We start from the raw sequence: 16670 nt of genomic DNA, 5'->3' as shown, positions 1-16670 counted from the left end.
CTTGGATGTGATTCCTTGTTCTCATTCCATCTTAAGTCACAATGTATTCATTTTGGCCACTGAGACTCTGAGAAACTCAGAGAAGTCACTGCCACTCTTTTATTCGTGGGGTCTATTTTTCCTCCCCAAGTTCAGCATCCAGAAGGGGTGGCACCACTTGCCAGGCTCCTAGTGTGTGTTTCTTGGGTTTTCTGCCATGACCTTCACTTCCCTGGGTGTCAGGTGGCAGCTATTGGTCTGATTACATCTGGTCTCTTCTCACACTTCTGCCCTCTGTCTGTACCCACCACCTTCCGGCAAACTTTCTTCTCACGGGCGATTGAGGGAATAAGGCCCTTGCCCTGCATTCACTTCACGGAGGCGTTTCCAGACCAGCCCCGCGTGTGAGTGCGGATTAGTAGGTAAGTTAGCATTGGGGACAGTTACAGAAGTCTTTGGTTTCAGGCATTCCCTATTCCCAGGAAACCTTCTGCTTCCAACCACGATGTTCACCATATGACATTATTTAAATTCAAATATAAAAATTAGTGTTGAAGGGTTTTTTTATAGCAAGAGTCTCATTAAATGTAATTTTTTCCACTGAAAGTTCCAGGAATTCCCTCTGTGTGAATTGTGTACACATAGCATAAAAGCTCACTGGGATTTTGGGTTTTAAGTGGTATTTTCTAAGCCGTATTCCATGTGTCCTTTGCCAACACCTCCATGAAATGGGTACACACACACACACACACACACACACACACACACACACACACACACACACACACACACACACACACACACACACACACACACCCCCAAGCCACAGAGAAAGATGAAGACCGAACAACAAAAAAAATCAAAGACACGCACAACCTACAGTGAGAATGTGTGAGAAATCCTTGCTGCCTGTAAGGGCAGGGGGACTTGATAACATGTCATGGGAATTTAGTTTTTCATTCATTCCAGTCATTCAGAGTATCAAAGAATCAGGCAGGAGGGTTATTACTGAAATAAACTCTAGGCATAATATTTTTATGTTAACCAATTAAACAATAAAAGAATAAGAAGACTATATAGTTGAGTAATAATTAACATTGGAGTGAAGAGGACTCTAAAATCAAATGAACAAAGGCAGAAACCCGAAGGGAGCATTTGATAGTTTGACGTCATAGAAACCATAAATGTCTATATATCAAAAACACCGCACACAAAATATAAAGGCAAGGGCCAAACTGGTAAAAAAATATAAATATATATGTGTCATATAATGGGAAAGGATTGAATTTTAAATACAAGAATATTTATAAATAAGAGAAACATAACAGAAAAGGTAGACAAGCACATGAACAGGTGGTTCACAAGAGAAGGAAGTCAAATCATGAACAAATACCCAGTCAAAATATTAACCTGCAAATCTGAACAAGTGTGCTTTTATTGGGGGGTGGTCTATCACGTTGGCAAAGATTGAGAGGAATCATAGTGTCTCCTGGGTGTGTGAGGTGAGGAAATGCACACTCATTTATTGTTGTAAATGGGTTCAACTTTTCTGAAGGGCAATTTGGTTGTACTTGTCAAAACCTTGAAAAAAGGCATCCCCTTTGGTGGTGTCCAAATATTTTTGAGCTTGTTCATCACAGTATAGTTTTATGTCATGGGAAAGTGTTCAGGTTTCATGTTCAGTGTTCAGTATTATGGTATGATCACTTTTCACTTGAAAAAGTGGTAGCGATGGTTATGTGCACTTTTTAAATGTCTTCTAGGTGCTATTTTGGGTTCCTAAATTTTCTAATGTGAATATGAATTTCAGAGGGAAGTAAATATTTATTTAAAAAATCTCTGCTACAACACAAAATCTACAAAATCTCTGCTATACATGTAACAGTAGATACATCCTAGCGGCATCAAAATGCCATGTGCGTGGTCAAGCAGAGTGGCATGGAGAGTGCAGATTTCATACGAGTACAGCAGCTGGGCTGCAGTGCGGAGGCAGGACAAGGGGAGAGCTGGCCTCCTAGGGTGGAGATTGGCCTCCGTTTGGAACAAAAAGCTGGGTCTTTTGGAGGTCACATGCACTGCCTGAGAGAACTGCCTTTTAGGCTGTCCTTTTCCCTTCCAGATTCACTTTTCTTGGAAGGATACTTAGTATAGAAGAAGCCATGCATTAAATTCAACCTTGTGTATCACCAGAATTTGATTGATTGATTGACTGATTCAATTAAAGACCAGAGATAAAAAATAAAGAAAACTCCTAAAATTTTACCCCTGTCCCAACTTGTTCCATAATATATTTCCCTAAAGCCCTGTAAAGGGTGAATCTCAGTCTAATATTAAGACAGCAATATCATGGGGGCGTATAGGTAAATAAGTGGGTATAAAATTCTTTTCTTGTTTTACTTCATGATTTTCCCAGAAACAAAGATTTCCTTCATCAATGTTTTGTTACATTGTTGACTCTGAATGTTATGTTCAATATCAAAACATTAATGTGGCTTTTTTTTTTCACTTGAGTAGGAGGTTGATATTATTCTGTGTTGTCAAGAAAGGATGAAGCTGCATTTGGACAAGGCCATTGCCCAACTGGCGTAAGAGCTTTTACCTCTCTATACAGTTGAAACTCTGTCATGACACTATACTTCCATGCTTCCCAATCAGATTTCTCTTAGCTTCTTATGTAAGGATTTCTTATACATGGACACACATCGCATGCACATACACGTTTTTATTTAGAAGGTAAAATGAGTACTTGGGGTACTTACTTTAAATTTTTATCTGAAGAGATAATTTTTGCAATGCTTCAGAAAGGATTTTTATCCTACCTTGAAGTGTGGCTAAGGTTTCTTTTAACTCAAAAGACTTTTATTCTTTGATAAGAGATAGACTTGTACATGTGCAGCCTGACAGCTGGAAAAGCGATGAACTGTGGCACACTTTTCTATTTACTTTCCACTTCTCCTTAAAAACTCAGCCTTCTCTGGTTTCTCGGCAACCCTGGTACATGGTCCTCGGTGCTGTGATTACACCACTGCATTCACTGCATACAATGCACTGTAATTGTTCACCCGTCCTACTCTCTAGCAGAATACAAATTCTTCTTCTCTTGGCAATAGTAGACAGTAGGTACTTAATATTTATAGTGGGGGTTGGGGGCAAAGAATAATAGTCAGAGGAGGGTTTGAAGCAATGATAACAGCTGTCAGCGTAGAAAAAATATTGGCCGAGCCTGTCACCTTATAGGACTAGAAAGGTCAGCGTTCATTTGGTGACGGCCATGGAAAGAAGTAGTGTTGAATATGTCACACAGAGGAAATGATGATTCTGCCTATACTGATATTGTCAGGGGTAGCGTGTGATGTAGCCAAAGGAATAGTTGTTCTAAAGGTGGCGGTTCTTCTCACTCAGTCTGCTGACCATCAGGATTGATGCTGTGAAGGTTGGTGAGATTCAGATGGCTGAGATCTCTCTCAAGCTGCGATGGGAAGGGCTCCTTAATTCAGAAATCGGTGAGGATAGCTGAGGATTGGCTAAGGATGACCGACTGCCACTTCCGATATTCATTTCTGGTTTCTGCTCCCTGGAAATTGCAGAAACAGTTTAGGGTGGTTCCAATGATTGTTCTTTTTTCTTCTGGTCCAGTTCCTAATCCTCATTTTTTTCGTAATCTAAAATCTGCTGTCCATCTTCCATGTCCTTTGCTTTTTAATCCACAGTGGGCAAAATGCCCACCTCATTTCCTGGGGTGGTGTCTCCAGGGTCTGTGGGAGCCGGCATCTCTAACATGGTTACTGGGCTCGGTCCAGCAAAGGTGTTGGGAGGAAGGTTTTCAGCTCCACTTGTCTTGAAGGAACAATTAAGGAAGGAACATGAGATGGGCTTGGATCTCAGCTGAGAATGGAATCTCATTAGAAACCAACATGGGGGCCTAGATCTCTCCCATCTTAGGCTCTAAGATGGTGGATGGATAGAAGGCCTTCCTAAGGAGGCTCTGAGGTCAGGTCAGAGGAGGTCAAGGTTGTCAGCCCAAGAGAGGAAGCCTGGGGAGCATCTTGGTCCCACACCACAGATGAGAAAGACCTAAGAATCCCAGAGTTTCAACCCAGTAACCTGAACTCTGAAGCAGCGGGGATGCAGCTTCCTCTCCTTTCATCCTCTGCGCACACACGCTGATTTAGAATTCACAAAATGCAGACGACCTGTGTGCCGCTACCCTCATTTCCACTTTACAAACAACAAAACAAAGAGCTTTGACAGGTCAAGTGACTTACCTGAAGGCACAGGCCAAGTTAAAGAGAATTAGCCCCTTCAGTTCCACACAGGCTTTCCTGGGTGGCTCCCCTATGCCAAGACCTTTTTTGGGCTCCGGGAATGGAGAAATGTCTAGGATCATCCAGTTCTCTGGCTTTTTCAGATGCTCTCTGTATGCGATTGCCCAATTTTTATTTCTAGCCCAGACCTTTCTCCCCAATTCCAACAACCCACTTGGTACCTCCGCTTGGATGTTTAATGGACACTCAAATGTAAAGCAAGACCTGCTGTCTTCTCCCCCAGCCCTCCAACCCACCCATAGATTTGCCCACCTCTGCTGATGGAATCCTGCTATTCCAATGACTCAACTTTGGCTTTTTTTTTTTTTTTTTTTGCTCCAGAGCCTGTGCTCTTTATTTATTTATTTTTTAACATCTTTATTGGAGTATAATTGCTTTACAATGGTGTGTTAGTTTCTGCTTTATAACAAAGTGAATCAGCTATACATATACATATATCCCCATATCTCCTCCCTCTTGCGTCTCCCTCCCACCCTCCCTATCCCACCCCTCTAGGTGGTCACAAAGCACCGAGCTGATCTCCCTGTGCTATGCGGCTGCTTCCCACTCACCATCTATTTTACATTTGGTCGTGTATATAAGTCCTGGTTCCATCTTTAAAGCATCTCCAGAATCTGAGCACTTCTCACCTCCTTCACTGCCACCCCGTTGGTCCAAGCCACCACCATCTCTCACCTGGGTAGCCTCACCGGTCTGCTCATGGGGTCTCTCTGTCCCCTGTAGTCCGTTCTTAACCCCACACCAGAATGATCCTCTAAGATTGTAAGTCGGTGGTCTCTCATTCCACTCAGAGGAAAACCTGACACATTCCAATGGGCAGCAAGGTCTGGTTCTCCCTCTGCAAGTCTTGGTATCACCTCCTTGAGGAGAGTCCTACCCTGACCATCCTATTGAGAATCATCGGTCACATTCCTGGCCCCCTTTTTCCTGCTTTGTTTTCTGCATTGTTCTGCTAACAAACCACAGGATTTGCTTATTCCTTATGGGGACGGCCTGTCACCCTCCTGTAGGATGTGAGCTCCTCTAGGGAAGAGACGTTTGCTTTGTCCGTGGTGCATCCTGGCGCAGAGTAGGCACTCTGTAATGATATGTGGAACGGACTATGCCGCAAGTCAAGACGGGGCTCACCTGTCACCCACGCCTGCCCCACCGGCCTGTCTCTTTGGGACTGAGCTGCCTGCCGGGTCCTCTCTCTGCATGGCAGGGCAGGAACGCCAGGCATCTCAGAGCTCGCCAAGTCCTCTTCCTTCCCAGGAGGGTTCTGGCGGGAGCAGGAGCCTGGGGGCTGCCAATTCCTGGCCTCTTTCCACACGCTGACTCCTGCTGGGGAGGTCCGTTTTGACCCTCGGTTTCTACCTCCAGGCTTGGCACAACTGCAAAGTGAGGTCATTTACAGCTGGAGAGAGGCTGGCTGTGAATACCTCCTAACTTCTCAGGGAATTGCACTCTAGGAATGGAGGAGAGAGGGGTTAGGATGTAGCTGAGGAAAAGGAAGAAGGAAAGGGAGGCACAGATGTAGACAGATTGCTCCAAACCAGTGTCCTGTCTGGAGCGGTTTGGGTACTAGGAAGATGGGCCCCAGCCTGGGGGAGCTGCAGATACCAATTTCTGTGTGTCTGCACGTCTCATGCCCACGGAAGGGACAGTGTGGGCAGGGCTGTCATCACCCACATGTAGGGACAGCTCCAGGGGAAGCTGCTTTTAATGGAGAAGTTGGACATTGTGGGAAGGAGGAGAGACCCAGAGAGCAGTCACGGGTGCGCGTGGGGGGGGGTGGAGGTGGGTCCCCACCCTGAAGGGCCGTCATGCTTCCTCCTGTGACATTGTTCCCTTAGCCTGAAGCTCCGTCTCCCCTCTGTGTTTTAGAGCCAACAGAGCTTCCCAGCACGAGCTGGAGAAGGACCTGAGTGACAAACAGGCGGCCTACCGCATCGACGATAAATGCCACCACCTGCGAAACACGTCGGACGGCGTCAGCTACTTCTGCGGAGTGGAGAGGGTGGATGCCATGTAAGTAGGCGCATGCCGCCTCTGTGATTTCCATGCCACTTAATTCATTCTCTCTCCTTTCAAAAGGATGCAGCGCACAGGTAAATCGGAGATCCTGGGAGGATGCGGAAAGGTAAGAGGCACCTACTATGGACCGGTTGTCAGTAAGCCCGGTGTTCTGCAGACACTTGCATCCTGTAATCTTTTGTAGAAGAATATTCATTGTTTATATTTCTGACTGTGAAAATAGCACCTGCTTGCGGCAGAAAAACCTAGAAAACACAGTTAATTACAAAGAAAATAAAATGTTACCAGTGTATCGGATGCCCTGGACGTGGGCCGGGGGTGGGAAGTACAAGCTGAAAAACAGCTGAATGTTGAATAATTTATTTCCACTCTTTCGTAGACCTGCCCCGTCCATGGTTTCTTTGCCAGGCCCCTGGATACGATCTTGGGTTGATGCTCTTTTCTCTATGAGAGGGCCTGTCTTTCTGCATCTTGATAACCTTGTTATCTTTCTTTACCATCTTATAAAAATGGTCCTGTTGCTTTCACATCTCTTTGGAAAATGGTGACATAGAACATTTAAAAAAATCAACTTGATTGAGGTGAAATTCACCTATGCTAAAATGCATTTGGCGTTAGTGTATATTTTGATGAGTTTTAACAAATTTCTATGCCTGTGTAACCATGACCACACTCATGGCCCCTCCCCCTTTTAAAGGGACTCCCTTTAAAGCTCCCTTTGGGGCTGGTCACCCCAAAGCAGCTCCCCCTCTTAGCTCTCCTGTAATAGGAGCAGCAGTGGGTACCAACTTTTTCATTCAGATTCTTCGGGTATGAATCAGATTCAGACCCTAGGTCCTAAGTGGTCCCCATGAAGTGCCTCTTACTTAATTTGAGAGCAGGAAGCATCTTCCTTTTCTCCTTCTGGGGTGGACGTGGGGGGTGGTGGTGGGCTGGGATCGAACCACACACACTCTGACCACTTGGTCCTCCATAAAGGGCCTCATCTATTTCCAGCATGAATTCTTAGCCATCTCTTATAGGGTGTCAGGGTATGGAGCACATAGGATGTTATTTTTGGTCATCATGGCCTGAGCTAAAACCTTAATCGACGGTAAGAGTCTCATTTGATATCCTATTACACCATCAAGCAAAGAAACCACACAGAGAGGCCCAGTGTTAACAATTTACTGTCAGTCCTTCCAGTATTCTTCCACTCGTGTAGATACCGATTTATATTGTTAAAGACTGGTATTACACATGTGCTGTTTGTATAGCCTGTCTGATTTTTCACTTCAGGATATGTCAAAAACATTGTCTGTGAAAATATTCTTCTACAGCATGAGTTTGCATGCTGTATGGATCACTTTTTAAAAGGTACCATAATTTACTCAAATTTTTCTTTACTTTGGGACATTTTAGGGTGTTTCCAGTGTTTCAGGGATTGGCATAAACACTGCTAAAAACGAATCTCCTTACATACACATCTTTGGGTTATTTCCTTAGGATCAATTTCTGAAGTGGATTGATACAGAGATTAGCATGACCCCTGCACCGTGATGGTGTGCCAATTCAGGAAGCATTCTGTATCTTTCGTCCTGGGGATATAAAGTACAGCATGGTGACTGGTTAACAATACTCTATTGCATATTTGAAAGTTGCTAAGACAGTAGATCTTAAAAATTCTCATTCAAGAAAAAAGGTTTGTAACTGTGTGTGATGGTGGACGTTGTTAGCTAGACTTACTGTGGTGACCATTTTGCAATGTATCCATAAATCAAATCATTATGTTGCACCCCTGAAACTAATATAATGTTATATGTCAATTAGATGTCAATAAAAACACTTTCTAAAGTGGAATTTCTGAGTTATGCACATTTGCTCTCCGGCATGGCCGTACCAATTCAACTTTCCTACCTGCAGGATGAGAGAATCTTTTTCTAAACATGTTCACCAGAAAATTATCATTCTCTTCATTCTTTGTTATTCTGACAAAGGCTTGTTAATTTGTTGTTGTTTTCATTAGTACCACTTTGATTAGTCCTGAGGTTGAATATTTTTTCGTAGCGCTTATGGGGCCGGTGAGACACGTTTCTAATGAATGGACATACTTGTACCCTTCCCCAATCCCTTCCCCCGCCCCCGCACATTGGCAGAGGACTTAATTTACCCTGCGGATTGACAGAGAGTAAGCAGTAAAACAAGGAGCAATTAAGAAAAGTTTAAAAGAAGCTTTGCTCTGATGTTTACACTTCATACAGTAAAACCAGGATCAAGTGATTGGGGTTTTTTTCTTTCTCAGGATGAACGGTCGCCTACAGAAAATCTAGGCTGATTCATCATTGTTTCCGTTGTCTGGGTCTATTTCCTTTTTCTTCAGGGTCTCAGTGCCCGAGTCCTGGGCCAAATTAACCGATGACAATATTCTTCGCTCCCAGAGCGAGCGAGCTGCCTCCGCGAAACTAAGAGACGACGTCCAGAACCTGCTGGTGGTGACAGCCAACGAGATGTGGAATCAGTTCAACAAAGTGAACCTGGCTTTCACCAGCCGCATTGCTGAGACTGCAGATGCTAAAAATAAGATTCAGATTCACCTCGCAAAGGTAAAGCCAAACACTGGGAGGCCCCCGCAGCTGACCTGGATAGATAGAGCAGGGGGCCCTGGGACCACACATCTCCACCGTAAGGCACATGACTTCCTGGCCATACAGACTAAGAAAACTGAAAACCGGTACAAAGTGCACCATTTATTTTAGCCAGGTAGCCAGGTGTCAACATGAAATTGGAATCCAACATGAATTGGAAATGGGAACACAAAGAATGCACTATGTCATGAAAGGTTCCTAGTATTTAATAGAAACAAAAATATTATTATTAACATTTAATGAATCACCGTATGTAACTAAGAAGTGAATTTATTATTAGGACATATGGTAGGGATGTTTTCTGTTAAATTATTTCAGGCCTTTTTTTCTGGAATACAAAACCAAATACAGGAAACTATTAAGTGGTTCAAAATGTTTCTGATATTGAACTTTTTAAAGTGCTTTAAGTATAAGTGTTTTATAAGGACAATAAGATGAAACAGTTAGGCAGAATTCGTGGGTTTCAAGATAAACAAGGTGCTCTTGCTTTTTTTAGTGTCGGTCTTGGAGTTCTTATTATTTCTGTGGGTTATGCTGCATATAGTTTTTTGGTTTTGTTTCTTCATTTAATTTTTATTTTATACTGGGGTCTAGTTGATTTATAATGTTGTGTTAGTTTCAGGTGTAGTGGTTCAGTTATCCATATATACATATTCATTCTTTTTCAGATTCTTTTCCAATATAGGTTATTGCAGAATATTGAGTAGTTTCATCTCTCTTTTTAAGAACCTTACCATGTTGGCTCTGTTGCTCTCAGGAGATATTATCCTATTGAGGGCACTGTGTTTTCCCAGGCTGCAGTAATTTACCTTTCCTTCTCATGGTGTCTTCTTTGGGTGATACACATCTGTTGGGTCAGACAGCTTCTACATCCAGGGAAGGGAAGAGAGAAGGATAAAATGTAGTTTTTGTCCCAGGAAGCTTATATTTGTGGAGAAGGTGCGCGTAATATGAAAAGCTCATGCACAGTGAAAAACAATAGAAAATTACAAATCATGGTTGCCAAATAGCCAATACAGACATTGTTCTGGGAGTTTGGAGGAAGAAGCAAACATTCAGGTGGAGCAACATGATGAACAAAGCCTCGGGAGGTATAGCCAATCAGAGGTTGAGTCAGGTCTGTAAAGAGACCCGTCTGGCTGGCACAGACGGTGTGTGTCCCTAGAGAGAGAAGCTTGGAAAGGCAGGTGGAGCCAGACCGTGGAAGTCATTGATGGGAAGGCGTCCCCTGGGCAGTGAGGGGCCATCTAAAGGCCTTTTATCCATAGAAGGCTGACATGATGGAGTCCCTTTGTTCAACAAATTTTTGTTTACTACTGTATTAGTTTGCTCTGGCTGCCATAACAAAGCCCTACAGACTGGGTGGCTTAAACAACAGAAATTTATTTTCTCACAGTCCTGGAGGCTGAAGTCTGAGATCAAGTTATCAGTGGGGTTGGTTTCTCCTGAGGCCTCTCTCACCTAGGCTTGCAGACGGGCGCCTTCTCCCACATCATCACGTGGTCTTCCCTCCATGCCTGTCTGTCTCCTAATCTCTCTTTATAAGGACACCAGTCAGATTGGATTAGGACCAACACTAATGAGCTCATTAAAGAACTTCATTAGCTATTTAAAGGCTCTACCTTCAAATACAATCACATTCCAAGGTCTGGGGGTTAGGACTTCAACATATGGATTTTGGGGGGTTGAGGAGGATAGAATTCAACTCACAATAGCTACATTCAAGGTGCTGTGCCAGGGGCTTTGGGGTGTACACACATGACGACTCACTGACCCTGCCATCTTGTGTCTTGTGTGAGACAAGACACGTACGTAGAACATGATAAGTCCCATCAGAAAAGTGCAGAAAGAACCCTTTGGAGCTACAGTTAAAAGGTTCAGTTTGTTTAGCAGAAGGAGCAGTTATTTCCAGTGGTGAGAGATGGGGGTGGCTTTGTGGAGTGGGGAGCCCTTGAGGGTGGCCTTGGTGATAGAACAGTGTAATGATTTTCAGCAGGTGGTTGAAAGCTTGGAAGAGAGGGCAAAGCTTAACTGACAGGTATAAGAGTTCCTGGTTTTCACAAGTGCTGAAGCTGTGTGGTTACAGGAGGTCTCTGCAGGGAGAAAGGAGGTAACAGAGAAGGGGTCAAGGGCAGCACCTTGCACTGGAGTGAGGAGAAGGAGTTAGAGAGAAAATCAGGGATTAGGAGAGCAGTTGGCCAGAGAAGTAAGCAAGGCGAGGGTTTCAAGGGGAGGGACACTCCGGAGAGGCCTCATCATTGACTTTGAGCGCGTGGTCTCACCAGAGCAACCAGGGCCAGAGACAGGATACGGGGGCCGCTGGGAGGTTAGGTGGGTGGCATGTGGGGGGAGTAGGCAAGGCCATTGCTGAGTCCATGTGGCTGTGAACTTCAGGAGAGGCTGGGAAGGTACCAGCCGGAGAGGACCCAGTGGGATTGGATGAGAGCGTGGTGGGGAAGGCATGAGGGTTCAAAGGAATTTGGGTGATGGCTGGGGGGCATCTCCAGGCCACAGGAAAGCGGCTGAAGAAGAGGGGACTAATGGGGGGGTGTGGAGACATGGGGGGGCAGAGGTCAAGGTCGTAGGCGAAGGAGAAGGCAGGGTTTTCAGAGCACAAGAAGGGGGCTTGCTTGTCAGAAGAGGAAGAGGAACCAGGGAGGGATCCAGGTTTAGGTAACCGGGGGGACCTTCTTTAAGGAGAGAAGGATATAAAATTGGGATCACCAGATTACCAGTACTCCTCCCTTGCAAGTGAGTCACCCCAGAGCTTGACCTTGATTTGCTTCAAGGCAAATCCTCCCCTAGCAGGAAAACCTCTCTGAGATTAGTGAGGAGAGACGGCGGGAAGATAAAGAAGCAAGGATGCACTGATGTGGGAGGGAAGCGGGGACCCTCGAAGCTCCTGGCCTCCCTTTGCTCAGAGTCACATACAAATGTGTATCAGTAAATATCTAACAGCCGGTGATCTGAGGGAAAAGGAGAAAACGAGCTCGGATGTGCGGCGTTCGCTCACTTCTGTGGCCTAAGTGCTCGCACGTTGAGTCAGGAGGAGATGCTCTCCAAAGGGTGGGAGCAGGTGCCGTACCTCCCACCGTGGGTCCCGGGATGGGGCTGGTAGGAGGAGGCCCTCAGACAACCCTCCTCCCCATCAGAGGGGGAGGCCCGGCCACAAATGCACGGGTCGGGGAGCAGGTTGTTGAGGGCACGGCACCAAAGCCTCAGGCGTTTGCTTCTCCTGGTACAGACCCTGCAGGAGATTTTCCAGACGGAGATGACCATCGAATCCGTCAAGAAGGCCATCAAGGACAAGTCTGCCTTCCTGAAGGTGGCTCAGACCAGGCTGGATGAGCGTACGCGGAGGCCCAACATAGAGCTCTGCAGAGACATGGCTCAGCTGCGGTGAGCGGGGGAGAGGCGAGGGGGCGAGGCCCAGGTGGGGGTCACGGTGATGGGGAGGGGGGCGCCCTCAGGGCCAGCTCGGGCTCCTCTGGGGAAACCCCCAGGCTGCTGGCAGCTCTGAGCTCTTAAGGCTCGTCCACCAGCACGCGGGGACGTGGAGCGGCCTAGTGACGGTCACGGTGCTAGAACCTTCTTTAAAGTGTCAGTAATGGGGTTAGTGTTTAACAGCCCGGAGTCTTGGTTTGGGATGATAAAAAGTTCTCAAGGTGGAAGGTGGTGATGGTTGCCAAGATTGTGGATGTACTTAATGCCAGGAACTTAAGAGCTGAGATGGTAAATTTTGTGTTATGTCTATTTTACCGCGACTGAAACAGAAAGGAAACGACATCAACACTACACACAAGAATAGTGTTAACACTTAGCCTCATTCAGGGGGTAGAGGTGGCGTTGGGCTCCTTTGCACCTCCCTGGAGTGCCCGGAGTTTCCAGATCCTCTGTCTCAGAAACAGTACAGAGGTTGGCCGCTGTGTGTGTCCGAGTGCCCCTGACTCATCGGAAAAGGGACTTTGGGTACCACCTCCCCCGACCCCGTCTGTTTGCTCTCACCGTTGCTCTCACCCGCCTCTTTGGGCGCTTCATTCCTGCCCTCATCGTTAAGGGCACCCTCAGGAGGCCCTAAACCCCGATGGCGCATTTCAGCTCATTTCAGTTTGTTCTGTTCTTGGTAGAGATTGAAAGCAGCTGGTCATCATCAAGCATCTCCCACATGTACGCGGTGGGAGGGATTGACCCTACACTTCATCTTCTGGACACTAGGTGTATTTTATTCTTCTTGTTTTAACTTGGACGATTCCTTTCAGGATGGGCTTGAATGGAATTGGCCACCCTCCCACCCCCTTTCTGGCTTCGTTTCCAATTTCTCAGTACCTGCCTATCTGCCTCTTTCTGGATTTCATCATTGCTGTGCTTAGGGCTTGAAACACTTTGTGCAGAAGCAAATCAAATTTACAGCAACTGGAGGAACGAAGCGGCAGCACTTGAACTGGAGCGGTGGGAGAGACCACTAGCCTTGTAGTCTGCCTGGTCCACGATTGAATTCCCTTATATCCTAGGGACAAAGCGACTTTGAGCTCTTACCCAAGGAACAGGCGGTGGCGTGAGGCTGTGGATTCCCTGCAGGGAAGGAAAGGGTGGTCTTTGTGAGGCCAAGAATGAGGAAGATGATGATAAAGGTGGTGATGGTGACAATCACAATAGCTGTTGCCATTTATTGATCGTATTCTGTGCCGGGCACTGTCCTGCATACTTTACCTCATGCATTATCTTCAATTTACAAATAAGTAAATGGAGGCAGAAGCGGGCTGAGTGACGGTGACCCAGCTGGCAACTGCTGGGAGGAAGGAGAGACATAATTAGAATCCTTGCCCATCTCCCTGCTGAGCTCCGTTCAAGCAAAGCAGCAATTTCATTGTATGGGGCCTTTGCCACCCCCCGTCCTGTACCTAAGCTCATCTGGCCTTCTCAATGCCCACATGGGATGGGTCAGCAAAGCAGGTGCTGTATCCTCATCTCGCCCTCACAGAGGATAAAACAGAGGGTCACAGAGGAGACGTTACTGGAAAACACCCGCCACGGACAGCACGTGTGTTGTCTGCGTTGGATGCTAAGAGGTGAGCTCTAGAATAGATTCAGGTGGCCGTCATCTCCCGCAGTAGCTGCGTTTCTCCTAGTGGAGCTGTCGTCTGGGCCATCACCATGGAGGAGGTCACCCAGGCCACATGTCTCTCCAAGTGGGTTCCACAGAACCCCTACTCACACACAGCCCATCACTGAGGTGAAGCGGCCCGCCACTCTGGAGGCAACCAGTCTGAAGTATCTATTTATTACAGGAACCTGGTAGTGGGATCACACCCATTTGGCCAGTTAGATTAGATCATGAATTGTGGTTTTATGCAAATATTATTGGGAGAAGCTGAGCTGAAGTTTCATGCTCCGACAATTTCTGCAGAGTCATCAAAAGTAGAGACGGGGGACTTCCCTGGTGGCGCAGTGGTTAAGAATACACCTGCCAATGCAGGGGACACGGGTTCGAGCCCTGGTCCAGGAAGATCCCACATGCCGCAGAGCAACTAAGCCCGTGCGCCTCAACTTCTGAGCCTGCGCTCTAGAGCCCACGAGCTACAACTCCTGAGCCCACGTGCCTAGAGCCCGTGCTCCGCAACAAGAGAAGCCACCGCAGGAGAAGACCACGCACTGCAACAAAGAGTAGCCCCCGCTCGCCACAGCTAGAGAAAGCCCGCGAGCAGCAACGAAGACTCAACGCAGCCAAAAATAAATAAATAAATAAATACATTAAAAGGAAAAAAAAAAGTAGAGACGGGAAGAGAGGAATTGTTCGGGCTGCCATCAGACCAACACAGGGTTGCTTTTTAGAAGGGTTTTGAGTCGTGGTCGAATTTGACTTTGCAGTTATCAGACAATGAGGCATTCACAGCTGCTTCTGAGAAGCTGGATGATTTTTCCTCTTTTCTCCCCCTTCACGGCTAAACAGAATTTGCTTTTCCTTTACTTCCTGTCGACCCTGCAGTGTGTCTATTTCCTCTGCTCCTTTACTGACTTCAGGACAAAATCTACTTTTGTTTCCGTAAAGATTTCTTGTTAAAATAGCGTTGCCAAAAATATGGTCCTAGAGGAACAGCAGCGGAATTTAGGATTGTTATTGAGGGAGGAGGGGATTATTTTTCTTATTCAACTGATCATTCTGAAAGCAACCCTTTGGCTGTCTAGATGAAGAAAACATAAGGACCATACACTCAGGGGAGTGAGGACAGAGAAAACGCGCTGTTTGCATTTCAGGACCTTGATTTGCATTTGAACTTTTTCTAAATGGGTGCTTTCAAGAGCAATCTTAAACATTCTTGGCATCCTTGAGGGCAGGCCAGGCCAGGCTCTGCTTTGCTTAATCTTGATATATTTTTTTCAGGAGACGGTAGTTTTATTTGTATTTGAATGCAAACTGTTTTTCAGTTCTGTAATTTCCCCCAAAATGAGTGGTTTCAGCAGAACGGCTGTCTGCCGTCTGCCAAGAATAAGGAAACTGAGAGTGGAACGTGGCCTTGAAAGAGGAGGAGAAACGTATTTCTAACGGCGAAAGTTGAGGGAGGTGTAGTATCTCTGAGCTGCCTTCACGCAGCGATGGGAAAACCAGGATGTTAGCTGCCTGCATTCTAAGTATCTGGAATTCCTTTTTAAAAAAATTGGTATTTTAATGTGTCTTTTTCCAGAAGACCCCTCACAGATAAATTTTCCACTAGACTAACGTTTGGCTGTGAGGAGTAAAGACTCACACGTCACCCTGCTCCGTCCCTACCTTTGGGTTCAGGGTTCTTTTTGAAGCGGTGAAAACAGCTCAGGGAAGGCTGGGAGACGAGAAGCAGGCCGGTGTGATTATAAACAACTCGCCCTCGTAAATCCCATCAGCAGCCGTGTCCGACAGCCTCTCTGAAGATCTGTTTCTTTGCTAGTGGTATTGTATACCCTGGGATCTTCAAAAAAGAAACTTACTTTTTAAATCCAACCTGACCTAAACAACAACAAAATATGCTTTTAGCTCAGTTCTCGGATGCTGTGTTTACAGATCTCAGGCCAGAGGAAACTTCCACACTTAAGTTTAATTCCTTCCCTCCCCCATTGGAAGTAAGAAGACGGTTCAGGCTCTAAGATGAAAGGAGATGCACGGTGTGGGTGTGTTTTCACGGCTTGTCGTTGCATCCATGAGCCTTTTGGGGATGCGCTGCGGTGCTCCCCGCCTCGGGCTGGCTGCAGGTGCTCCCTCTGGCCTGCGCTGCTTCTTCATCACCGGGGGTCTGCTTCTCGTGCTTGGGAGACCCTTGACTCGGACTTCAGGCAGCTTCCTACCTCCCATCATGGGCTGCATCTCCTAGGACACAGAAGTTGGTCCCCATCCATCAAGCATTTTCTGTGCCCCTGTCAACTGCCGGAGGGGCTGTGGATGTCACTTTCCCGGACCCGATGGCCGGCAGGGAGACGTAGCACACAGGCCACGACAAGCACCCCGAGGGCCGCAGAAGGGCTGGTGCTCTTGGAACACACGACATCGGGCAGTGAACTAGTCCCAGGGCTGAGGGAGGGACTTCCCTAAGAAGGGTCTGTCCAGCCGGGCTTTGAGGATGGCGTGAATTAGCGGGATGAAGAGTGGGGTAAGAGCATCGTGGGCTGAGGGGATGGCAAGGGTGGAGACCCTGAGGTCAGACACAGAGCAGGGACATTCAAGGACTTGCCTGCAGAGTGGAGAGGAAGGGCGCAG

At 46.6% G+C, this 16670-nt stretch overlaps 1 protein-coding gene across 2 annotated transcripts in view; it reads left to right on the top strand.

The window, feature by feature from the left end:
* The window catches only part of TEKT3 (tektin 3), a 37060-nt gene that overhangs the window by 13319 nt on the left and 7071 nt on the right, over window positions 1-16670 (top strand). For both annotated transcript variants that reach the window (XM_082441413.1, XM_082441412.1), the window contains exons 4-7: window positions 2494-2564; window positions 6171-6314; window positions 8680-8902; window positions 12189-12343. In XM_082441413.1, the coding sequence (XP_082297539.1) occupies window positions 2494-2564; window positions 6171-6314; window positions 8680-8902; window positions 12189-12343 (593 nt within the window). The remainder of the gene's footprint in view (window positions 1-2493; window positions 2565-6170; window positions 6315-8679; window positions 8903-12188; window positions 12344-16670) is intronic.

This window comes from Balaenoptera physalus, assembly GCF_965194825.1.
Source record: "Balaenoptera physalus genome assembly, chromosome: 20".
Taxonomy (NCBI): Eukaryota; Metazoa; Chordata; class Mammalia; order Artiodactyla; family Balaenopteridae; genus Balaenoptera; species Balaenoptera physalus.
The sequence above is the reverse complement of the archived record's forward strand: the minus strand, read 5'-3'. Positions and strand labels throughout refer to the sequence as shown.